Below are 26692 nucleotides of genomic sequence, written 5' to 3'. Positions count from 1 at the left end.
AGATGTGTAATGGGTATGATGATGCCCTAGTTTATTGTATTTATGTATATACGTTTTATGTAATATACTTGTACATTTTACCATTTCTAATGTTTAAGGATTACTTTATTATGTACATACATAAGGACTAGAGTTTTAGTCCAATTGGGAGTTTGTTGAATTTTATGTTCTAAAACTCGTAGATAGTAAATATAATCAATTGACCGTTATTAATAAAGTATTTTTTTATTATAATTTCAATAAGTGTTATTGGTTATATTATTAGTTTTGTCTTAATAACCTAAATCCAATAAACTAACATCCTAAGTTGTTTGATGAGTCTTGAACAGTATGTAGAGACATACGGGGATCAATGTTAAGGATCAGCTTAAAGGGTTTATAGTATAGGGTTAAGGTTGGGTACCTTATCCTATTAACACTATGGATACAGCACACTTTGTATTTGATACAAACACATTGATCCAATACATTCATGTATGCGACATGCGAGTAAGGGTATCCTATGCAATGAGTTTGCATAAGACTGGACCACGAAATAGTAATCACTAAATGTAACTCCACTAGCTAGTTGGATTTCTATTTCATTAGAATGACCTAGGTAACTTAGTCTTAATCCTGAGTGTATTATGAACTCCTGTTTGCGAGGAATTGCCTTTGATTTGTATGGGTGAGAGTGGCCAGATTGCTGACTCAATATGCTTATCATTTTGGGGATAAGACCGAGTGGGGAGCTGGAAACATAATCACACAAGACCTTAGGTTATGAGAAAATTTTATATTTAAATATGATTCAAATTTTGGATTAATTAAATATAATATATTTAATTTAAAAATTAATTAATTGGAGAATTAATTAATAGTTTGGTTTAATTAAATTTGATTTAATTAAATTAATTAAATTAAAACTATAGGTTATGCGAGATATATTCATTGAAATATGATTTAAATGAAATATTAATTAAATATAATTTAATTATTTATTTATTTATTTATTTATTCTAATATATATTAATTTAATATTTATTTATTAAATTAATAAGGAACGTGGATGGGTGGTTTTCCCATGTCCCATTTATTCTCTCTAACTTCCATCTTCTTCCGTCTGAAGAAAAGGGAATTCTTTGCGTAACAAAAACATAGAAGGCGTTCTTTGATTTTTTTTTAAGAAAAAAGGATCATCCCATTCTCTCAAGAAAACTTTTCTCTCTAAAAAAAATTCCCTCAATCCAATTTTGGTTCCCACAACAATTTTGGTTCCCACAACACTTTTGGTTCCCACAAACCATCTCAATCAGAGAATAGGAAGATTTCCAAGTGGTGGTGCGCCAAGTTGGTGTTTGGTAGATTCAGATTCATCAACGAGAGTAAGTTCTTCTTCTCTATATTTTCTTCACAGCATGTTTAACCATAAAAATTAGTTTTGTAATTTTTTTCAATGTATTGGTATTTTTTAAGGTTCCAATTAAAATTGGGTTTCTGTAATTCTTCCGCTGTAAAGGGTTTTCATCCATTCACCAAGAAGGTTAGACACAGCAGTAAGGATCTCCATCCGTCCCAGTTGACTCAGAAAGAAAAAGCGCAAACAAGTTTGAGTTCCATAAACGAGTCCTCCTTATTGGATTTGGAAATTATTTACGTAGACTCAATGTAATATGAGCAAAATAATTTGTGGAGAAAGAGTTTCGTCAGTGAATGACCGTCAGCATAGTGCTTCGCTTTCGCTTACTCATTAATTAGGAAGGGGAATAAGTCAGAATCATAGAAAATAGTGAGATTCGCATTTGGGAGATGAATGAAGAAGAAGGATGAGGATAGAAATCTACGAATGAAAAAAGAATGAAATCTTTGATCAATTTTGCATATATAAGAAGACTAGACTCTTACGGAGTGAAATCTTGAAAAAAGTTGACAAATAACTTTTTTAGGTTTGAGTCTAGAAGACAAAATTGTATCAAATTTATATAAAGACGGAAGACCGAAGCTCCCGTAGAGGAGCTGAGAAAATATACCCCTTCAAAACCAAAAGTATGAAGCAAAAACAAAAAGTAGGAAGGCGAAGCCACCAAAATAACAAGTAAGCTTAGAAAATATGATGGGCGAAGCCTTACAAAACAAGCAGGAAAGGAAGCAGAAGTGTGAGGTTGTGAGGAAGGACAAAAAGGTACACTTAGGAAGGGAAAGAAACTACAAGTACAAGAAGAGGAAGGAAAGAAAGAGGTCAGTGTGAGGTTTTAAGAAAGGAATAGAAAGGAAGAGTTCCGTTTGGAAGTTAGTATGAGAGGCAAAGAATGATCTCAGAAGTCAGCAAATATGAAAGGTGAAGCCACCGCTCCATAGGGGTTATGGTTCCTAATGATTATAGAACCTTCGAGCCAACTAGATAGAAATCGAAGGAAAAAGCTCTATGTAACCTAGATAAAGCGAATGAAGCTCTCCTCAAGGAGTTGAATCAGTATACTCCATCCCTAAACCATGAAGAAAAAGCAAAGTCAAAGTTTAAAGGTGAAAAAACAAGAACAAGGCTCAAAGAATATTGCAAGGTGAAAGCACCGCTCAGCGTAGCTCCGAAAAAAGAAAGGAGAAAGAAAGTGGTTTCAGGCTATCCCCGTAGGGGTAGTAGCTATCTTGAAAAGCTAATTCAGTCACTACACTCTGGAAAATCAGGTTCAGAAACATCTGAAAAAGCTGATGAAGTTGAAAGGGCAGATTCAGTTGCTACGCTTCTAATAATGGAGAAAGTGGTTGTTGGAAGTCAACGTGGATCACTAACTAAATCTTCTCATGAATGTCAAAGAAAACTCAAATAAATCCACTAAGACTGTGAACCTAATAAATCCAAACCCAAACACCAAATAACACCAGTAACACCAAACACCTGACAAAACACAACTGTGAACTTAAATTACTCCAGTGCACCATTACACCAATACAATCAAAACAAGGACTAGCCCAACAAAAAGACAAGTTTTCTTTTAGTCTTGCAGAAGGATAAGTTTCAACAGATAGAGTTTCATCCCTCTCCCGGAAGGATCAGTTCCAGCAGAGGGACTCAGTCAAGACCAAAGGAATCTAGCCCTTCTTCCTCTTCCTATGGCTTCGCTTTCTTCTTGCTTTGACTTTTTCTTCATTTTCTTTGGGTTTGGGTTTCTCAATAATGCCACTAGCCTTCTTAGCCTTCTTAGCCAAAGCCTTGGTATTGTAGATAATGGGTTCTACATTAGGGGACTGACCTGGAGATTCCTTCCTATTTGTCCTCTCTTTCTCTTTCTCTGTCTCTTGTTCATATTTGATAATCAAATTAGCATCTTCTGATCCTAGATCGATGACATTTATAATTCTTGAGACTTTATAGACTTTCAATTCATATAATACTGAATTATGAACTAAGGCCTAAGGGCTTGATTATGTAGTGGTCACCTCGATCTGCATAATACTTTAGAATAAAAATACCATCAAACTTGGACATATTATGAAAATATATTGTTTTCACTTTCTTATCTTTCATAACTGTTTCTTCCAACAAGGATATAAAATTAGAGAACATTCTCTGACTCCTTTCTTCAAAGTTAGAATAGAAACTAATGCTACTCTCATTGAAGAAGGTTTCTATATAGTTTTCAGGTATGGAAGTCAGATCATCACCTAGATGGAAAATGAACATTATAAAATAATACTATCTCTATATTGGCGACAATGAAAATACTACATTCCTTTTAATCATCACCTTTGATAGTTGTTATCGTCGTGCTAATACAGCACCACTGTCAATGCTGGAAAAAAAAGGATAGGTCTTGCCTGCTTCTGCTCTTTCGGTAATTCTGCTTGGGTGAAAAGCCTTTGAAATACAGCACCTCACCTTACGATAAAGATTTCTTTTTTTCCGGTGATTTCACTTTGGGTAGATTACCACCACTCCTGATTTCTTTATACATTTCTTGAATAACTTGATTGATCATGGAATCATAGGAGACATGAGAAAAGATTAACTCTTTAAAGGATTCCTTTTCGGAATAAAAGATGTTTATAAAGACTCCTTTGAGGACAGCATTCTGATATCGTTTCCCGTACAAGAGGACAAATTCAATAATCTTATGACAGATACATTTCTTTTTAACTTGATTACCAGAAAGATCCCACTATGGAATAGCATTCCCCAATGTATAGGTTATTTAATAGTTTGAGGGCAGTTTCATATTGTAACCAATGGTTACTTTACAATAATCAAAATCTTGATTGTAAGTATACATTTCAATTAATTGAATTAATGCAATGGTGATAACTTTAGAATCAGTCATTCGAGGGTATGGTTCAGTAAAATAAGTAGCAGCATAAATATAACCCTTATAACGATTATTAACTCTACAAGCTTTGAGACGCTCCCACTAAGCATAGTAGTCTATACTAGAATAGAACCTTTTTATAGAAAATTGATACGTGCTTCTGAGAGGACATATATAAGTAAATGAAGGTGTAGTTCGGACTTCTGATCCTACGCTATGAATCTATTTTCTAAAACTCGTGCTAATATGGAAATATAAGGCAATGACCCCTACCTTCTGGTTTGATTCGTAGTGAGTGTTCATACCATTTGTATGTTCTTGAACAAGGATCTTCTGTGATATACTAAAAGGTTTCGATCTTCTCAGAGACTGGATCCTTAATATATCGTAAAAAAAGTTTAGAAAAAATAACTGGTGTAATTCCTATTAGGTTCGTATGCAAATATCGGGAAGATAAAGAGGGTCGAATAGGAAGGCTGGTGTAATTTCATTTCCTATTAGGTTCACATTTTTATTTTTATTTTTATTTTTATTTTTATTTTTATTTTTATTTTTATTTTTATTTTGGAGAAAAGGCCACCATCCCAATTTACGTAGAATGGATGAGTTCGAAAGGAAAGGACAAGGAAAAGAGATTGTATACGGAACCTCTAACAGGTTGACCAGGTGGGGGACTTCCCAACTTGACTCTACTTCTCTAACCCTTCTTCCCTAATAGCTCTGATTTTCCCTATTAGGACACTCTGTTGGGTTTGTGTAATTGATAGGTCAGGTGTAATTGAGAGGGTCGAATAGGAAGGGAGAGGATCGGATAGGAAGGTTGGTGTAATTTCAGGAGGGGTCATATAGAAAGGTTATTTTTATTTCATTTCCCTATTAGGTTCATAGTTTGTTTGAATTTCTTTGGTTTCCTTTGACGTTCATGAGAAGATGAAGTCAGTGATCCACACAGCCTTTCAACAACCACTTTCTCATTTCCCTTATTAGGAGCGTAGCAACTGAATTTGCCCTTTCAACTTCATCAGCTTTTGCTACCCCTAAGTATAGCGACTGAATCTGCTTGGAAAGATAACTACTACCCTTGGGACGGGACAGCCTGAAACTCTTTCAGAAGCGATAGCCGAGCAGTGGCTTCTCCCTTGGAAATTTGGACAGGCTGATTAGGATAGGCCCGGTTCTCAGTCGGTAGGCTTCGCCTTTAGTTTTCTATTTTTCAGCATAGTGTAGCCTTCTTTTATTAATCTAAAGGCTCCATAGGAGTTGAACGGAGCGCATTAATGAAATAACTCGACTCAAAACTAATCAATGAACAAGGGTTGAGTAACAGGAGTGCAACTCAGAATGGAATGAGTTCAAGAGGTCTTCAGGCTTCGCTCCAAAACAAAGGTCCTCAATAAACAAGGAATTCATTAGAATGTAGCGAAGGAATCATTCATTCCACAAGTTCATATGGAATTTCATGACTCCCAATGAAGTCGCCTCTTCCTACGGAGCTTGATTTTCCACTCAAAAAACTCCAGAGGAGGGACGGAAGTAGCTCTACCATAAGAAGAGGGAGGAAGTAGCTCGACCATAGGAAGGGGGACGTAGGACCACTCAAACTTATGCTTCGCTCCTTCGTAGTCTTCCTTTAACTTTCATTCTTCTTCTCTTTATTCAATAATCATGAAAAGGTGAACTTTCAATCGCTTCGCTTTGTGCCTTACAGAGCATTTGTTTTCCAGCTTTCCCTTTCTAGCAGAGGGAGAGAACATCGGAACCTTATTTCCACCAACGGGGGGATATATTCCCACCAACGAAGGGGAGCAAACATCGAAAGCATAGCGGATTGGTGGCTTTGCCCTTTACATTTTTAGCGCAGCAAAGAAGGAAGAAAAAGACTCTCATCTCAAACTGTATAATGAAGTTGCTCCGCTACGGGGTAGCTTTTGCTCCAAGAAGATTCAGTAGCTACACTCCATGGTAATCCAAGCAGATGAAGGAAGTCACTCCACTCCCTCTGGCTTCGGGCAGATTAAGTAGCTATGCTCTGGGAAAGCAGATTCAGTCGCTCTACCCTGGGAAAGGAAAGCAAATTCAGTGGCTCCAGTCCTAAGTAGCTTAATAAGAAGTTTCAAGAGCGGATGAAGGAGCTAAGCTCCAAGCTAAGTAGATTCAGTAGCTACGCTATAGATAAATATCAAGTAGTTCACCGAATAAGATAAATAAAGGAGAAAGTGGTTGTTTAAACGCTACGCTGGATAAAACAAAGGCTCTTTGTCTTCCTGGACCTACCAGGCAAGGGTATGGAGTGAGACGAAATTGAAAGGTGCAAAGCAGCTTGACTAAAAAGGAGAGAAAAGGTTCAAGGCTCATTAAACTCGATCGAGGTTAGGAAGGAGAGAGACGAAGCGAAACGATTGTTAAGGAGTGCAAGTTGACGCTCTGTTACACTAAAAAACATAAAAGAAAGGATGAAGCCATCACACCAAGCTGCATTCCAGCCGACCCCTATCGATTCTGATTCCCCTAAAATCTTCAGGGTGAAGCCACCGACTGAGAGTCGGGCCTGTCCAAATCAGCCTGGTCAAATCCTATTCCTATACAGCAAAACCACCACTCCACTACCTCTAAACATCAAGAGTTTTTTGCTATCCACTTTGGGATAGTATCTATCTTTCCAAGCAGATTCAGTCGCTACGTTTCGTGCTTGCTATCGCTCCAAGCCAAGCAGAGGTAGCTTTTTTTCCAAACCAAGCAGATTCAATCGCTACGTTCCATATCCGAATAAATAGAAAGTAATTTTAGTCTATCCACTGCGCTACGTGATAAATATCTAGTTTTTTCTGGATCAAAATCAAAAGTGGTTTTAGGATGTTCATTATGCTACGGCTCTGCCTCTAAGGAAGCTAACTCTTCAAGTAAATTCAGTCTGAAGTCCCTCCCAAGCAGATTCAGTCATTATGCTCCTAATAAGGGATCAAGTGGTTGTTTAAACGCCACGCTACGCTGGATAAAACCCACGAAGCGGGAGAAGACACTGAACTTTTCCCCTGAAGGCCAAGCAGATGGATTCAGTCGCTACACTCCTTATTTGTCAAGTTTCGCTTCAAATCTTCAGAGCGAAGCCACAACAAGGCAACCGGATCGATATCGCCGACAATGAAAAGTCGGACATAACGTAATAAGACCCCACCTCTTAGCTTTAGCATAGCTAGGAAAATGACTAAAGGCAATAGCGGACTAGTTCAAAAGAAAGTAGGAAAAACATCAAAAAAATGTACATTCATGCTTGATTGTGATTTGATGGCAGCAATTGATAGCTATGCAGACAGAGGACGGCTTGAAACCACTTTCTTGTTCTAAAGTGGAGGCAGAGCAGTGTGTAGCGGGTAGTCAACTACCTCCTTTATTTATCCTAACCACTTGGATATTTTTCTAAAACAACAATTATCTAAAACAACTTGATACCAGATATGATGAAGTCACTCCAAGCAGATCAAATCCAAACAAGCAAATTCAGTCAAATCCAAGCAGTGGGGCCGTAGCGAACAGTCAATTATTAGGACTTGCTCCTAAGTACTAGGACTTGCTCCTTTAGTTATCTAACTTCTTGGATATTTATCCGAAACTATTATCCGTGGAACTACTTGATATATTTATCTGAAACTCGAAACAACTACTTTCGTCTGTACCAGAGGCGAATCCTTAGTGGTTAACCCACTTTTTTGAAGCGTAGGAAATAGTCGTCAACTACTTTTTAGTTATCTTATCCTTTCTTTCGAAGGAGCGGAAGCATAGCGATGAAAGCACGTGATTTTGTATTTATCGGGAGTCGAAGCATAGCAGAGCGTAGCGGACAACCTGAAACCTTTGTTCATTGATTCACTCTTGCTATTTCAAAACGCAACCCTCTTTCAAACCTTCAACACCTGTCACTCTCAGATGCCACAATAACATCAGCATACCGTGAAAGCTCAGTACACTTTCTCTCGTACTCGGCCACTAAAAGTGATCCTTGTTTCAATCCCAGAAACTCATCCCTCTTGGTCTCGCAGTATGTGCTGGGATAATACTTATCTTCGAATATGCCTCTAAAAGTCTGTCAGTCTAAAGTACGTGCATCACTGCACCTAGCTAATATGAATTTCCACCACCCTTCAGCCTCCTTTTGCAACAAAAATGTGGTCAATCTGACTTTCTGTTCCTCAGGATAATTCATTACGTCAAAACATTTTTCAAGGATATTTAACCACTCCTCTGCATCAGCTGGATCTATAGAACCCTCAAACATTGTGGCCCCTTACTTCTTCAGCCGTTCAATTTCGCATGCCTTTTCTGAATCACTAGGCTCTGCTCTCTCTGGCCTTCCTATCTCCTGTGTAGTTCTCACAAACCGCTCGTTTTCTATCCCAACCTAAATTCTTGGGGTACTAGATTCTCCTATAGACTGACCTTGGGTAGGACCTTGCATCTCGTCTTGATTCTACCTGCGTCGTCTGCTAGTACGTGGTGGCATGACTCCTATAATATGTCAACACATTAGACATACTATAGATACTTAACTCAAATGCATGATACTAAATGTCTACTCATATGTTAAACATAACTAGACTTACTTCTACCCTTACTTAGACCATACTTCACTAGTTCCCTCTAAAGTAACTTGACTTCCAACTATTTACTATCCAGTTTCTTCTTAAAACTAATTGCTCTGTCTTAATTCCCATGGAGCAAACTGCTCTGATACCAAGTTGTCACACCCCCTCCCGAACTACCTGCTAGCTCAGCCCAAAAGACAGCGTGAAACCAACCGACATCGCTCTCTTCTAACGATATCTATTGACTCTGCTGAACTCCTAAATGTGATAAACTTGCTAATCTAGTATATAAACTATTATACATGCAACATAACACAGCGGAACCTAGACTAATCATATACATACATGAAGTGTAGCCCGAAAATAACTGATTTCGCAAGTAAACCTAATGGAGACACCTTAACCAAAAACATAACCAATAAAGATTTACACAACCGCAACTCCTAGAGCTTACACAAACTGTAGAGTATCTATATCGAATAAAGACATATACAACTTAACACAACAAACTCTATGTACAACTCTAACCACGTACTGGCAATCGATATTGGAGCTTCAGCAGACTAAGACAGTCTATCAAGCACCAGGAGCTCTATCTCTACCTGAAAAGTGGATAAAACATTTTGGAAGGGTAGGCTATAAAGCTCAATGAGTGACTCACTTTAAAACTATAAATTTAAAAATAGGAGCACATGAAAGCTTTACACATAAATCTGTTTATACAAGTCGTAAATATAAACATATAATAGTAAGAATAGCTTTTTCAAATACTCAGAATACACGTCATTGAAATCTAGCAAAGCATATCAAATATATCAAAACATTTAAACTAACATAACAAATTTACATTGTGTAGGGCATGCCCAGTACAACCAACGTTTACAAGATCTACGATGTAGTGGGGCCCGCCTAGCACTCTTATCGTCTTTGTCATAGTGGGGCTCACCTAACACTTACGACAGCATCGTTGTTACGGAGTACACTCAACGTCAACAACGAAATCTAACTTATGTGCACACAGTACCATATAGCCTCGGGCTTAACATCTCAGTCATGTAGTTAACGAAAACATCAGAAAATCATACGAAAACATTAAAACATGTCTGCTATCTTTATCTTTCGTAAAGCTCAAGCTTACCTAGATTGTTCGTGAAAAACTATAGTTCTTAAAACAAAACTTGCTAACTCATGTTTTGCTTAACACTGTGGTTCAAATACTTTCCAAACATTCGATATTCACGTGCTAGCATAAATTTTCATTAAGAAATCTAGTCTCGAAACTCATACTTGAAAATAGTCATGGAATTCAAATGATTTTCATAACTTCATAAATATACGTGTAAAGCAATCAATCATAAATAACAATTATGAAAAATATTTTCAAAACTAATTTTCACTCACTGTCTTGAGTTAGATCCTTGTCCTGTAAGCTCGATTTAATTCTTCTTGGCCTGTCAACAACCAAACCGAATATTACAACCCTAAATATTTTGATTTTCTAAAGATAGACTTAACAAGTCACACTAAAGATGACGTTCACGAAAACAAAGCTTAAGAAATAAAATCCTATTTGAACAATTCTCTGTATTTTTCAGATTTCTAACACAAACTTCAAATGACCATAACTCCCTCAATACTTAACCAAAATGAGTGTTCTTTTTGTCAAAATCTTTATTTTGATGTCCTCTATAGTTTACCTGAAGATATGTAACCCAAATTTCCAGTCGAAAATCTCAGGAACACCACAAAACAAAACCACTCTATAGGAAAATTTTATAAGTTCTCAATTAAAAGAAAAAAAAAAACTCCTCTATTCATAGGATTCGCTTAATGGACTTGGATTTTGTTAGTCCATAAATCAGACCTATGGACTCAACAACATTTAGCATTTAAACTAAATTAAACTCTTATTGGACTCAATTGAATTTTAACCAAAATAAATAATATTTAACTTAACCAAAATAATTAACTACATCTAACAATTATGATGAACAGCTAGACCTACCATGTTAACAAAATAGTGCATATCTCATCAGCACTTTCATCCTTAGCATTAAATTGCGGTATAATATTTTTTGATATGAAATGACAAAAAGATCTGTATCAATCTTCAAAACAATAAGCAATACCACAACAATGTACATTATGTAAAACAGAGGCAGTGCTAAAAGGAACAACCATTGTGTGCAGATTTCGCACAACTTATTCTCAAACACAAGGGACTTTCCAGTACATATCACATAAAATTACTATCAACTTGCCTCTAAGGGATGGGATAAATCACAATTTTTCCAGTAGCTCTGGAGGTTTCAAGATACGCAAATGCGTCGAGTGTATCGGAGAATGGGAACGGAGATTTGGGGTCGATAAGCGGTTTCACCTTCCCACTTTCCAGATAAGGATTTAGTTTCTCCAACATGACAGCATCTGAAGTGAGGAGGAAGAAAGCATCCGGGAACCCTGGAACTGGTGCAGCGATGCTCACAAGACTTCCGCCTTCTTTCAATGCCTTAACCGCTTTATCAGGCTGACCTGCAGTTTTTAAAATCAAGACTTCACTTATAAACATTTTCACATTCGCACTTCAGATGCAGAAATCAGAAGAAAATGACTGAATTTCTTACCGACTGCATCGTAGACTACATCGAATTTTTCATCAAGGTCTTCGAAGTTTTCCTTTGTGTAATCAATAGGTTGATCAGCTCCTAAGCTTCTCAAGAGATCCTGTTTTGATGTGCTTGCAGTAGCAACTACTTTTGATGCACCAAACACTTGCTTTGCAAGCTGCCTCATACAGAAAAACAAAGACCAAGATCACATTAGCCAATAATGAAAAGAAAAAAAAAAATCTCAATGCAATGGTAAGGATTGGAAATCGAACCTCCGATCTCAAGGAAGGAAGGTTATACAATTACCGTTGAGTTAAGACACTCAGAAGACAAATTTTGTGCATCAATATGGGAGTCAACAAAAACAACAGATCCAACCTCCAAATAATGAATGTAATAGCACAGCCATTGTTTACCTGTATAACATGAGCTCCGACTCCCCCTGCACCTCCCAAAACAATAACCGATTTTCCAGGGGAAAGCCCGGCCCTTTCAAGACCTTCATAGGCAGTTTCCATGGCAAGGGGAAGGCTAGCAGCCTCTAAGAAACTCAGATTCTTAGGCTTCAGTGCCAAAACGTTCTCTTCTGTGGCAGTGTACTCAGCCAAAGTGCCAACATTTTTTGGCTTATCCAATGCTTTATGGTTTATATCTCCATAAACTTCATCTCCTACCTTGAATTTTTTCACCTCACTTCCCACCTTCACCACCACACCAGCAACATCATAGCCAGGTATTGACTTTAAGAACAAACCAAGTAAAGAAACAAACAAAAAAGATTAGTATCAGGAAGCCAATCTTCCCCCAAACCACATGAGATTATTTGCAATTACACAAACAAAATCATCTCAAAAGCCACCCTGATTTTGCATCTGTGAAATAGTTAATCATCCACCATGAACTCCTGTAACTAACGTTCCTGTTTTAGATTTGTCCAAATTCTTGAAAATGTTGTTTAGAAATCGATAAATAATAATAAACAGTAAAGAATCAACAAACGTATTTATGTAGTTCACTGATAGTGTGGGTTAGAGAACAATTTTACTAGAGAGAATTATTCAGGCATCTCTAGAGTTAGATTTTAAGTAGAACACATCTCGTCGAACACATCTCGTCTACGTCTCTAGATCAAGGATCAAAAACATAAATAACCCAAGGATGGCATACTTGGTCGTTCGAAGAGTCGCATACCTATGCATGTGGAATCTTCATAAAAGAAACCCCTATTCTAATCCACATATAATGTCCTCTTCCATTTTCCAACACTCATGGAGAATAACCTAAATCTAGAACTGATGATTTCATTCCATATATGCGAAATCAAAAACAGACCCAGAAAAGTTCAGATCAAAAGAACGATACCCAAGTAAAATTAAATGAAAAAGAGAAAGAGTGAGAGAGAGAGAGAGAGAGAGAGAGAGAGAGAGTGCTGACCGGAGGGAAATAGTTAAAAGCTTTCAAAGCTCCATGGATTCTCTTGTAATCAATGGGATTCAAAGATGCAGCAACAACCTTGATGAGCAACTGATTTTCATTGATTTGAGGAACTGGGTAATTGAAATCCAGTTTAAGAACATCTGGAGTGTTGCCAAAGTCATGGTAAACCCAAGCCTTCATGTGTGTGGGAATAGAAACGGCAGCCATGGATGGAATGGGAGAAAAGATCCCAAATTGTTGAAGCCGAGAGCGAAACTTTTTGGGGTTTGATTAGAAAACTTCACTGCTTACTTGAATTGAATATGCATATCTTAGCTTTATTTTATAATTGGATATTTTGAAATCATGTTGAGGTGAAAATGAATAGGTTGTCGGTCGGACCCCTTTAGGAATCATTTTCAATTTTATCCAAACTTTTTTTGTTAATAAATCAGACCATAGGCTCTTTAAAGTTTGTCTAAATCGAGTTACACGTGGTACTAATACACCCAAAATATCTTCTCATTATCTTTGTGTATTAATCTAAATTATGTAATCATTACTTTGTTATATTACAAGTTTTGCTTTCTCTTATTTGAAACTCACCTAGATATTACTCTATGTTTTGTATCAACCTTAACTACCTAAGTTGTAGGTGTTAATTACATCAAAGTGATTTCGAGGACCTCACTTAAAAATAGGTGGATTTAATGCATGGTCAAATGTTAAGCATGATATCATAAGTAATATGTATGACAAGTACACAACTCGAACATAAATACGAATGACACGTAAATGTATACGTCTATGTATATATAAATAAATGTATGTACGTATGTCCACTATTTAGTCCAATATTAATAATAATATCCGTGTTAACAACTTCGATAATTAATTATCAATAAATTTTATAAAATTTGTGACTTACAAGAGTATCTATCAATATCATTATTCTATCAATATATTTTTCAATATGTATCTATAAAATCGAACTCTCAATTTTGATATAGACATCAATATTTTAATTCTTGGATGAAGCCTTAATGAGCATTTTGGTCCACAAACAAATTTTATGATTCAATCTAGGAACGATGACCAATAGAAAAAAAACAAACAAAAGAATCTATCTTCTGGAGCATGATAAGGATCCCAAAATTTAAAAAAAAAGAAAAAAAAAAAAAAACTTCAAAGTCTTTGTAAAATACAAGAGGTCCTCGTCTCATTGTCAATTGGTTTTGAAATACAAAACTTTGGATTATCTTTAAATTGTATTAAAGCCAAATGATTTTAAGATGAGACTCATATTATCAACTAGGATTGATGAATGTGAACTAGTAGATAGAGTATTCATTATCATTTCGAACATCCGTGAATCGTAAATTTAAAATTAAATTAATTTAGAAGACGGTGTGACATCATCCATTGCACCATCATGACCCCTTTACTCTAAGGATCTGTTTGGGGGAGGAAAAGTCCTCATTTGACGCAAGGAACGAGCGGAGATGAATAAGGGGGGGAAAATCCTCCCTTATTCCTTCTTAATCCTTCTCTTGATTTCTCTCAATCATTTTCTTTTTTCCTCTCAATCCTTCTCTTTCTTCCTCTCAATATATTTGTTTCTCGTATTTCATTTCGTTTCAATGCTATTATGTTGGTCGTCGTTTTTTTCTAAATCGATTGTTAATGTTCAAAATTGATATCGTATTTACGAAAGCTAATGAAACATATTTTTCGATAAAAATTTCAAATTTCGATAAATAAAATACTAATATTTGTGTAGTAGATTTACAACAGGGAAACTTGTGTAAATGTAACAAAACACTAAAGTATTTACAGCCCGTCTAACAAACTCATAAAATTAGCCATTTTTTAAATATTTCAGGTTTGCCCTTCCATATTTCTTTTCTTCCTTCCAATTCGTCTTCCTCCTACTATTTTGTCTTCCCCGTCTTTCCCTGCGATTTCGTCTTTCTTCTTTCCTTTTTTTTTACGATTTCTTTCCATCATCTTTCTTATTTTTCAATTCTTTATTTACGTCGTTTAATCTTTCCATCGTTTTTCTTCTTTTATTCTTTTTTTTGCTTCGATTTCTTTTCATCGACTTTCTACTTTTCCTCTTCTTTTTGCGATTTCTTTCCATCGTTTTTCTTCTTTTCCTTTTTTTTAAGTCGTTTACATTTGGGTAACCAAATCTAAATGATTGTGTACAAGACTGTGTACCAAAAAATAGCAAAATCTAAAAGATCGTGCATAAAGAATCTTGAAAAAAAATTATTTAGATTGGAGTAACCAAATGTAAACGATTGTGTAAAAAAGTAAACGATCATGTAAAAAAAATAAAAGATTGTGTATAAAGAATTTTGAAAAAATCGAGTAGCCGAATGTAAACAATTTTAAAAAAACATAAAGTAAAAAAATAAAAGATAGCCTATAAAAAATATTGAAAAAAATCTTGAAAAAAAATCATTTGATTAGAGTAGACAAATGTAATCAATCATGTAAAAAAAAGTTAATGATAGTGTAAAAAAAGTAAACAATCGTCTAAAAAAGTCTAAACGATCGTGTAATAAAATTAAACGATAGAATTGAAAAGATAAATTGTACCCATATCTAAACGATCTCGTATAAATTGTAGTCATAACCAAATCTAAACGATCGCAAATATATTAAGCGCGGGGTATTTTTGATTTTTTATATGGTGGGACTTTAGGCTTTTTCCATTTTTGGAATTGTTCTGTAGGGTGTAAATATTTTGCCATTTTTTTATATTTTTGAAAAGACCCCTTTACAATACGAATTTTTAAAAAAATCAAATATTTTAAATTGATTGTTATCGATACGCAATTTATCAATATTGCACTTACAACATCAATTTAAAGAAAATAGATGTAATTTTTCGCACGTAATAGTATCGATTAATTTTTGGACACAGAAAGTTTGTGTACAAAATATTCAAAATTGACATCATATTTACCAAAGCTAATGAAACATGTTTTCTCATGAAAATTTTAAATTTCAATAAATAAAATATGAATATTTGTGTATTAAATTTATGGTACGAATTTTTTTAAAAAAAATACATTTATACGAATTTTAAAAAATAATTTAAAAAAATTTATCATAATTCTTCCCACTTATTTCTTTTCCCAAACTATCGTAATCTCCACCTATTTCTTCCCGCATAATCATTCCTCCAAATAAAGATTCTAATAATCGTTCATAATCCTCTCACTTATTTCTTCCCTCATATAAGGATTATCATAATCTCCTTTTTCAGAATCTTTTTCTTCCCATATTCTTTTCTTTTCTCCAAACGCCTCAAACCCCTCAAGAAATACATACCTAAAGACGTGAAGCAAAAAAGCTACGGGAAAACTTTTATCTTATATTTCTAAGTTGATCCATCATCATTACAAACATATATCAACTAGGATATCAAGACAGACAATAGAATTTATTTTGTAATATGCCAAATTAAATTTAAATAAATTTTCTTGGTGTTAATGTAACTTCGCATATGGGATAATTTCAAGTCAAACCAAGAGCAGTTGGTTACAGTTCTTAATCTTCTTATGCATTGTGTTGCAAAATAAGAGAGACGAGACATGCTCTGTTAAGGCTAGGAGCTCTCGGATTACTTCTAGAAACAACTATTGGAAATGACTTATTGGGCTTGACCCAAATAGCAAAGCTATTAACCTTTGTCCCACATGGATAAAACTTGAAGTGGGATGAAGACATAAAAACTTCTATCTTTGAAGGGGAAACTAAGTAAGTGGTGATAGTATAACCTTGTCCCACACGCGTTGCTCTGTCCATCCAGGTGGGCTCGGGCAACCGAAGACATTCTCTTGATTGTGGAGAGTCAATTGAAAGTGTCACCAGTGAACAAACAGGTACTGGTGATCAACAAACAGCAGAGGAACACTGAAACGGTAGCTAGAATCTGGCCTTACTTGACCTATGGTGAACCTGCTGCCATGGATGCACTTATAATGTCTATACTAAGGGGTCGGCATTTGGCTACACAGAGATGCATTTGACCAGCACTGGGACAACCTAAATGCCCTTGGTCGTGCTGATGGAAAGGGAAAGAAACAGACTTCGGGTCTTAACATATGATGTTGTTCTGGTATGGTTTTTTTCTTTCTTAATTCGCTTGGAAACTTTTTCCTTTCCTATATTAGCTTTTATATGCCTTCTAATGATTTTCCTTTGTTTTTTTGTCATGTAGATGCTGGCTCGATTTGCAATCAACACTGGAAAAGGCTAACGATAACGAACCAAGTAGGGGTGTTGTGGAGCTGAGGTTGAGCTTTTTTGTTACATGACGACGGGGAATATGGTATTTTGTTCTTTATACCATTTATGGATTTTTCCTTCCAAATATGAATCAAATATACATTCAGGTCCCATATAATCAAATGTATACCATTTTTTCCTACCCCAAATATTTCATTTTGATATTAAAATCTTTGTGTTCCTCCGCATTTTGCTAAATTGGAAGGGTCAATGTGTCAATCAATTGGTGTGTTTTTCATTATTGATTGTTTGAGAGCAAATGAATAGTTACTTCCCTTACAATATCATTTTGGTCACTATATTTTTTCCATAGCTTTTTAAATTTTTTTAAAATTTATTAGTAACTCGCTATAACTTGTGATTTTCTTGCCTAAAGACCATTAATATTATTATTTAGGCCTACATATAATTTTTATTGATGTATTTTTAGTTTTTGTTTATTTTAGTTTCTATACAAGGACTAAAATGAAATAAAGCATATTGATCGACTAGTATTTAATCCATTTTGATAAAATCTTAAGTCTAAAATTGAACCAACCTTAAGATGATATACTTGAATTTTTTTTAGATTGAATGTCTAAAATTGAACTAACTTAAAATGATATTTTAACTTTTTATGGGATTGAATGTCTAAAATTGAACAACTTAAATGATATTTTAACTTTTCTTGGCTGAAGTTTTGAGATTTGAGCTTGGATCATTTTAAGAAGAATGGTTTATTATTTTCAAATGTTTTGGTTGTCAAGGTACATCTTAGATGCTTTATCATTGAGATAGAAATAGGACTAAATTACCCAAAATTCTTTCATATCTAATTTATTTGAACACTCATCTAAAATAGTCTTTAATAGTTTACAATTATTTGTTCAAGGTTTAAATTGATATAACCTCAAGTTTTTTAGTATAGAAGTTGGAGGATTGAACCTCAATCTCAACGAAGTACATGCTAATATCACGGAGTCAATTCATATATATATAGATATTTATATAACAAAATACTGTATCACTTATCGAGTAACTAAGTTACTAGGGGAAATGGAGAAGAGATCATGGATACAATATTGTTCTTTCTTTTTCCTTTCAGATTGGAGAAGGCCAAAAGGAAAGCATTTAAAATTTCCGGATGGGAAGCATTTAAAATCATTTGATTCACACTATATAGCAATTCTACTCAATTCCACTTGTTCCTCAATTCTACTCACTGCACTTGAAAGATCCATGCTAGCAAGAGACGCGTTACTAGCTTTCCCAAGTCGTTCTCTACTTTATCTTCAATATGATCACCTGCGAAACTTTGCTGATTAGAGGACGTTTTCTCTGTACGTATGCAAGTATCTATTATCGATCTCGGCTAGCTTCCTTGCTTCTTCAAGACTGTACTCTCCAGCTAGTTGCTTGTCAATTATTTCATCAATTATATCATCGGCCCTCATTATTCTAGCCTGAGAATGTACCTTGAAAATCATGAAACTGTATACACTTCAAGGTTAACATTTGTGTACATGGAGAAAAAAAACTCACAAGATTAATATAGTCCACTAAATATTGGTGTGTTGGTGTGGATGAATGGCAGTGATTAGTTCAAAAATGATTATGTCAAAAATATAGATGTCGCTCTTCATCATGAACTTATTTAAAACCATGTATACTGGATTTATGTAGCCGTATGTACCTTTTAGACCCAAATTCCGGCCATAAAAAACTTCCTTTGATAGACCAAAATCAGCGGCCTATAACATGTGCATATAAATATGTTTAAGAATATGGAAAATGTTGAATAAAATAATAAATATGTTTAATAAAATTTCAAAGTAGGTTTCAAGATTTTCTCTTCCGGTAAAGATTCAAAATAATAAATTTATTTGAATACTTTAATTTCTCTTTAGGTAAAGATTAAAAAGAGTAAGTGATATAATTAGATCGAACAATAGTTTAATATTATATGAGTGATATAATTAATTCAAAATCTAAAATATTAATTTATATTAATCCACATGGAGAGGTCAATTTTGTGTAATCAGATTAGCTACTCATGGTAGTTAGTTAGTATAGGTTCATGTTTGACTTTCTTCAGAGTGATCAAATACATTAATACTGAAACTTAATTTTTTTTATACATTAGTATACATATATTTATTTATTTTTAATGTAATGTATTGATGTTTCAAATTATTTGGCAGTCTTACAAAAATGTAATTGATGATTTACCCAATTCTTGTAAGAATGGTCAAGATATATGGCAGACCATCAATTCTCTCCTATGTTTTCATATTGGTGAGTGGCATTATCTTGATATAGTGATTAGACAGTTTGATTTTAAACAAGATATCCCATCATAATGCAATACTGAGCCACTTCTGCACAACACTGATATAATAATATTATGAGGCTCTATATCACTTGACCTAAAGCAGCCATGGGTCATTTGATACATATTTAAATATTATATAATTACTTAAATTATTTACTCAATTAAATATTTCTATTTTTTTTACAATTCACAGAGATCGAACAACAGAAGACTTTTTTTATGTTGCAAATAATCCACAACAAGCCCTTACTATATGTAATAATGATGAGAGGTACATGGAGGAGATACATTATATGTAGGATGTACCTATTGTACCTCCATCAGTTCATAGGGGATATGTTCAAGTGGAAGAAGCTATGGACTCGATGAATTTTGCCATAATGTGGAAGAAGTGTCTCATATGACATAGACATAGAGCCAAACTGATCATGGTAGTCAGATGATGATGATGCCAACAATTGGAGTAGGATATTGTGATTTTGAGGTCGGTATAGAATATTATGATTCAGAGGTCGGTCCATTGTCTTCATACATGGATGTTGGTCCATCAACCCTAAACCCTAAAGAGCAATGTTTTAGATTGAACCCAAGATATTGAAGAAAGAAAACAAATATCGGAGAGATAAAGCATTGTCTTGGGTTCAACAAACACTACCACACTTCTATAAATATTTTTAAAACTACAATATTTCAATAATTATTTTTAAATGTTACATTATTTGTTCAAATTTGTCGTTTTGTTTTCCTGTCTGGACTTGTTTGAATATTGAGACAACCTCGGAAATAACCAATTTTTAAATAGACTTTTGTAATGTGGACTTAAGACTATATTTTGGGCCTTTTGATGTAAAAACTTAAGCCCACCATCCTCGACCTCAGCTTTTGAGTGGACCAAGGGTGTTTAGTAAGGTGTAATGTATGAACTTGTATTGTAACGTACCTCAAAACGTGGGCTTGATTTATAATATAAAACCTTCTTTTTTACGGTTTTCATATTTCACTTGTTTCATCTTTAATTTCTCACCTTTCAACATGCCTCTAATTCTAAGTAATTCTAATCACAATCTACCTCTCTAAACGATCCTAAATTGTTTAAGGCATCTTTTGTACCAAATCTGAAAGTACAATTTTAAAAACTATGAAATATTCCATTATAAAATTTTCAAGTACAAATGGGTGAAAAGATTTGAACCACATATCTCTTAGTTCTCAACACATACAACAGATGTTAATTAAACTAACCTTTTGTTGACTTTTGATTGTTTTTATTTAAAAATTAGGGTTTTGTATATTAGACATTACATTATACATATTTTAATTTTTAAAAAGTGAAATGAATTTATAACATGCTTTATATTTATTTAATATAATTCTACGTTTTAAAAGTTAAAATTCAAAATCTATACACAATAAAAAGGTAAAATTGTAGTTTTCACAATGTACATTCTTTGGATAATAGAATTCTAAACTCGATGAATCTTAAACTTATTGGATCGTCAACCAAAAACATCCCTCTTATTAACTTTACCTTGACTTAGATACTATTGTTTTATCATGTAATTGAGTCATGGTTTTCTCCCATTTTAGCAATTTATAAAAACATTGAATAACTTCCTCTAACTTTTCCCTATTCACTCTTTCCCTTCAACTTGTAATGATTCAAAGTGCATGTAAAGTGCACAACAAGTGTTCTTCATCCTATTTACAAAGAATTAAGTAAACTCCCAAATATATTTTCCAAGTGAAAGCATGCCTAATTCACAGCACAATGTTGAAACAAATCTTCTTGCATATCCTCATCACCATTGTGTTTGTTTGTTGCTATCATCATCATTGAATCAAGTTCGCCAACAAGCAAGTCCAGCAAAGGTTACCTAAGCAGATTTACATAGGGTATAACCAGAGATTATACAACTCAAGGCAAAAGCAACAAATGCAACAATGGACAATGCCAACGACCCGGTAGCCATGTCAGGAAACTTGTCCCTTCCCCAATTGGATTGCCAATCATCGATTCGGGTGGCAGCCGAAGACGAAGCTGATAGAAGAAGATATGCTATTATCTGCAGCAGAACAACACAGTTATCAATTTCTTTATGATTATCACCAAATGTAGCGAACCTCGAACACTAATGAAATGTTTATTAGTAACTTCATGTGAGATTGAATGTTTGGATCATGACTCAGTTCTATCCATAAAGTTAAAAATTCAAAAACTACCTTAGACTACAAGAGTTATTACAATTGTATCTTAGCTTTTTCACTTTAAACAATCATTAAACTTAGTAATCCAAACTCCATATAGTTGCAACTTGAAAAATGTGCAGCCTGCCTCTAACTACAAGGTTTAAGATTGTTACACTTCAATTCCAAACCTTAAATCATTCTTAAATTACAAGGACTGTTTTGTAATAACACCATTGAATTTTTTAAGCCAGATGACTACTAAAACTCAACCACTTATAGCAAGTGTAATAAGAATTAATTGGAATGACTATACAATTTCAAAGGAAAGTTTCTTTTTGTTCAAGTACATAACAAGAGTAGTTATTTGAATTCAAAAGACATATATCTATGAGTTAGCATAATAGACTGAAAAACCGAGCTAACCAACCAAAATCGACGGAACCAAAGGTGGTTGGTCGGAGATAAGGAGGGACTTGGTTAACATCGATTTCGGAAAGTCCAAAACAGCAGTTTTCTTTTTAAAAAAATTAAAAAATAAAACTGGCCGACAACCGATTTGCACTCCCCAAAGGTCAAGGTCGAAATCAATGCACAGCCCTACATATGTCACTTGAGATATGCTCACCTTGGTGGAAAATTCCTAAAATTACAAGTTCAAAAGTGTGAAGGATTTTTCCCTTTATTTTATTTATTTATTATTATTTTGTAGCTTATAGTAGTTATGGCCAGAAGTTCATTTTTCTTTAATTTTTTATAACCAAGTGATTATTAATTTCTATACTAGATTCTTTGCTGCAAAATAAAGCTAGCTTCCTTACGAACTTTAAGAATAAAAAGGAAAAATAAGAAAGATGCGAGGGAAAGGCGGCAGTAGCAGAGAAAAGGTAATAAAAAGGATGCCCAAAAGCTAAAGCAAATAAAATGGACAGAATATAAGGAAAGTTACTCAACCAAACCAAACCAATCCAAGTTTTTCCAACCACTACTCTGTTATTAATATAGAAATTGAGCGACTTTAAGGTAAAAGTATTAGTAAGCTCTTCATGGAAAGAGCTTGCAGATTTTTTTAAATATTGAAGAACTTACAGATTTCTTCGGTATGAAAAAGGTAAGAAAAAGCGTCATGATGAATGGAAAAATTTTCAGTAAAGGAATACAGAAAGAGAACCATCTATCTAATGACTATTGGGAATTATGCATAACTTTTCTATCTTCAGTGGGTCCTATAAGCTATCATAATCGGTACACAATAATGTCATCTAAATTCAGGACTAAACTATTGGCCTAATCTTAGCCATCCAATGTGTTGAGTGTGATGTATTTTGGGTTAGGTACTGAGATTATCACAGAATTAATAATGAAAAAGATTGAAATTCAGAAACCCAATTTCAAGCCAAAATAGAAACTTGCCTGATCAATGAAGAAATCGAAGTATTGCTTGAAGTGATTACGCATCATGTGTTTTCCAGTAGAGAGAAAATAGACAAGATCATAGGATTGAAGTGCAGAGTAAACAAATCCAATAACATTCACTGCCATACAGTACCTACAAATTTAATGAAATTCCCAAATTGAATCAACATTAGAATATCCAATTCAATTGAAGTTAAAAGGAAATTGCATAAGAAATTTCAATAGGAAGAAATGGTTTCATTGAACGAATTGATTACCGGAATTCCTTATAGCGATAGAATGAATCCAAAGCCCAGCCCTGATCCTTATCAGAAGCCATAACCGAAACCGAGACCAAACAGAAGGCAAATCCACAAATTCTAAACCCTAACAAGATCTTCTTCCTCAATTCCTCCTCCTTAATTTTCTTAATCGATAAACTCTCCATCAACTTCCGTCCTCGCCCAACCTTACCGCCATCGGCACTCTCTACATCGCCATCACTATCGCTAACCTCTTCCACCTTCCGCACCCCCTGTATTTCAGTATCCACCTTCGTCACAACAATCGGCTCAGATGGCTGCGCGCGGTTGGCTGCTACAGGTCTGGGAGATGGAGGATTAGCGGAGGGAGGTAAGTCCTGAACGTCGTCAATGGAGGAGTTTCCACGAGAGTGACAAGTGTGATCGGAGAAATCGGAGGAGATGGAGGGAGAGTGGAGAGGCGGCGAGGGATCTTTGCTGGTGGAGAGGGAATGAGGAGGTGAAGAGCAGGCAGAGAGATGGAGATGGGATTCGTTGTCGTTTTCGCCTTCATCTGATTGGTTATGGTGAGGTTGTTCATGTACTTGTTCTTGTGGTTCTTCCATGGATTTTGGTAGTTCTTCCCTTTTCATTTCTGCTTCAGAGTTCGATGCTGATGCTGCCATGGAAGCTGAGTGGACTCTCCTACTAGAAGAAGAAGAAAGAAGAATACTTTTACACCAATCTCTTCCAATTTTCTCCTTGGAAGTTATATGCTTTTTTCTTTTCTAAAGATTTTTTTTTTACATATTGCCTTAATTTTAGAAAAATATTTACGTAACACCAAGGTTTAACATCTTGATTTAAAAATAAAAATAAAAGTAAAACTAAATTTGTAAATAAACATTTTACTCGACTTTTAAACTAGTTCAGATTTCTATTATTTATATTACATTTACATCTTGTTGCTTATTTTTTATGTTGAATTTTTCACCCATGAAACTGTAGAAATATTAATAGAAATATCGACCAAAATTTAATATTATGCATAAAACTTATTCAAAATTGCAAAAACTACCCTTTAGTAAAAGAGTAACATTACTGAACTTGATCGATGCAAAGTGAAGAACCTTGTAAGATTGTCAAGTTACGGAATATAGAATTGGGCTAAGTCCTACTACAATGAGTACGACCCTTATGACTCATTTAGTTTACATTCTTGAAGTTGAAAACTATCAATGATAGGTTGGAGGAAGGTGATGTTGGATTATTGCGTATTTAAGCTGATACAACCTTGCATCCAAAAAATGTGAGCTGCGATTCAATAATCCATCCATTTTATAAAAGTGTCCTTAGAAGTGTCCAGGTGGTGAGGTTGGGGTCCTCACTCCCCATTTCATTTTCTATCGTCACAAAATTTTTCAGTGCAATGATTTCTCACTATAAAGTGTTGGGAGAAGTTCTTTGTAAAAAATTTACTTCCTTGATTCGTTTTTTAAAAAACAAATGAATTAACTTAATTAAATAGTTGAACTACTTGCTAATTGATATTATGATTAGTTCCGCATGAAAATTTTGAACTTGAAATTAATCAAACTTTGCAGTAAAATAAAATAATTATTTATTAAATTACAAATATAATGAAATCTATTAATACTAAACCCTATCAAGGATAAACTTCTATTCTTAATAAACTTCTATCAACAATATAATTTATTTTATTGATAAGCTCGACACACTAAATTTTGTTGTATCATCGATAAACTTTAAGTTTAATGTGTGATGTTTAGGGTTTAAGATTATTTTTAATACATCAATTGACTAAGATGTTATACTCTCAACAAAAGTCTAGAAATTTGCATTACAAACTCCCTCATGTTTAACCTAAAAAATCTCCTTGTAAAAGTCCACTACCACATCCTAGAGTCATATATCTATGGATGGATTCCTACCTATGCATACTAAAAGAAAACATACATTAAGCACATCCCCTCCCCCATCGTATACAAAACCAAAACTTATAATTGAGTCTAATTCTTTTTTTTTTTTTTTAATTTAAGAAAAATTGCATCAAATGACAAAAAAACAAAAAAAAAACTCATAGCACTTTTTTGCATATTTCGAATATGACAAGTAATTAATTATATCAAACGACTATTGAAGGGTTATCAGAGGTTTATTCACTTTTAAACTTATTATTTTTACAATTTAAAAATATAGTGAGATTCACTCTATTATCATAAATTTCTTACCATTTTTTAAATGCACCTTAATTTAATACAAGAGATATATTATTTTGCGCACATTTATTTTTATATGAAAACTATCCAATAAAAAAGTGCCACGTTTTCATATTGGCGGTGAATGGTTGGAAGGCTAAATTCAATTTTGGCTCTTTCTTCTTTGTCATCCTCGTGTTGGTCCAGTTAGGATGCCAATACCCAAAGTACAAGTGGCTGCCCATTATTGGTTGTAAAGACTTTCTTTTATTTACAAATTTGATAAAAATAAGTGTTTTTTTTTTTCTCGAAATTATGGTTATAGCCCACACTTATTATTCTTACAAAAGTAACTCACTATTTCTCGCGTTCTTGATTTTCGATGCTATTTAGAAAATTATCAATTTATAGTCCTGTACTTAAATTGTTGGTCTAAATTCTAGAGTTTGAAGTTTAATATTGTATCAATTTACACGTTGTATTATATATTTTTTATGTCAATTTTATTAAACTTATAGACTTTTATAAAATGAATCAGTTTCCGCATTTGCCTCTCCTCCCTAGTTAGCTCCCCACTCTTTCTTTCACAATTTTTAGAATTGTTAACGCATTTATATCTTAATTCTCTGTTTTGTGATATCGATGTTTCAAGAAGTTTTTATGCATGTGTGACAATTCATGCATATTGTAATTTTTTAAAATTTGATTATAATGAACCGTCTGCTATGAAAATTTATGAGTTTAATTTACTTAAATAAGTTTCAAACAATATTAGTCAAATAAAATCTGAAAGAGAATGTAAATTGATACACTTGCGGAAATTCAAGGTTTAAATTGATACAATTATTAGTTTATAGTTTTAATTTATACTACCCTCAAAGTTTAGAGGTATGATTGATATTTATCCTTGTGTATTTTAAATGGTTTTAGAAAAAAATAAAAAAAAATTTAAATGGTAAATAGGAAAAAGAAAATTACATTTTATTGTCGGTAAGTTTTAAGTTTAATTTTTATTTGCTTTTGAAAAAAAAATATTACATTTAGTCCTTAAGTTTCAAGTTTAATTTCAATTTAGTCTTTCAGTTTCAAAATATTATATATTTATCTCTTGAAATTTAACTTTTGTTTCAATTTGATTTCGAAGTTTCAAGATT

The 26692-nt window shown here is 34.0% G+C and overlaps 2 protein-coding genes across 2 annotated transcripts; both read right to left on the bottom strand.

The window, feature by feature from the left end:
- Nucleotides 1-10946: 10946 nt before the first annotated feature.
- LOC103498067 (2-methylene-furan-3-one reductase-like) lies at nucleotides 10947-13301 on the bottom strand. Its single transcript, XM_008460533.3, has 4 exons — nucleotides 12904-13301; nucleotides 11886-12209; nucleotides 11485-11644; nucleotides 10947-11392 (listed from the first exon to the last, which is right to left on the bottom strand). Exons 1-4 carry the CDS (start codon nucleotides 13111-13113, stop codon nucleotides 11124-11126), a joined length of 963 nt encoding a protein of 320 aa, XP_008458755.1. The 5' UTR covers nucleotides 13114-13301; the 3' UTR covers nucleotides 10947-11123.
- A 7799-nt stretch (nucleotides 13302-21100) lies between these two features.
- LOC103498066 (CASP-like protein 4A1) lies at nucleotides 21101-24220 on the bottom strand. The gene is made up of 3 exons (XM_008460531.3): nucleotides 23356-24220; nucleotides 23096-23231; nucleotides 21101-21561 (listed from the first exon to the last, which is right to left on the bottom strand). Exons 1-3 carry the CDS (start codon nucleotides 24003-24005, stop codon nucleotides 21373-21375), a joined length of 975 nt encoding a protein of 324 aa, XP_008458753.2. The 5' UTR covers nucleotides 24006-24220; the 3' UTR covers nucleotides 21101-21372.
- Between the last annotated feature and the right edge of the window lie 2472 nt (nucleotides 24221-26692).

Source organism: Cucumis melo, chromosome 9 (assembly GCF_025177605.1).
Source record: "Cucumis melo cultivar AY chromosome 9, USDA_Cmelo_AY_1.0, whole genome shotgun sequence".
Classification (NCBI taxonomy): Eukaryota; Viridiplantae; Streptophyta; class Magnoliopsida; order Cucurbitales; family Cucurbitaceae; genus Cucumis; species Cucumis melo.
The sequence above is the reverse complement of the archived record's forward strand: the minus strand, read 5'-3'. Positions and strand labels throughout refer to the sequence as shown.

Coding starts and splice junctions, on each gene's coding strand:
- LOC103498067 (XM_008460533.3), bottom strand. CDS start 13,113: ATGGCTGCCGTTTCTATTCCCACACACATGAAGGCTTGGGTTTACCAT. Junction 12,210..12,903: donor CTTTTAACTATTTCCCTCCG/GTCAGCACTCTC, acceptor TTGTTCTTAAAG/TCAATACCTGGCTATGATGT. Junction 11,393..11,484: donor TGTAGTCTACGATGCAGTCG/GTAAGAAATTCA, acceptor TAAAAACTGCAG/GTCAGCCTGATAAAGCGGTT.
- LOC103498066 (XM_008460531.3), bottom strand. CDS start 24,005: ATGGCAGCATCAGCATCGAACTCTGAAGCAGAAATGAAAAGGGAAGAA. Junction 23,232..23,355: donor TATCGCTATAAGGAATTCCG/GTAATCAATTCG, acceptor TTAAATTTGTAG/GTACTGTATGGCAGTGAATG. Junction 21,562..23,095: donor TCGATTTCTTCATTGATCAG/GCAAGTTTCTAT, acceptor GTTCTGCTGCAG/ATAATAGCATATCTTCTTCT.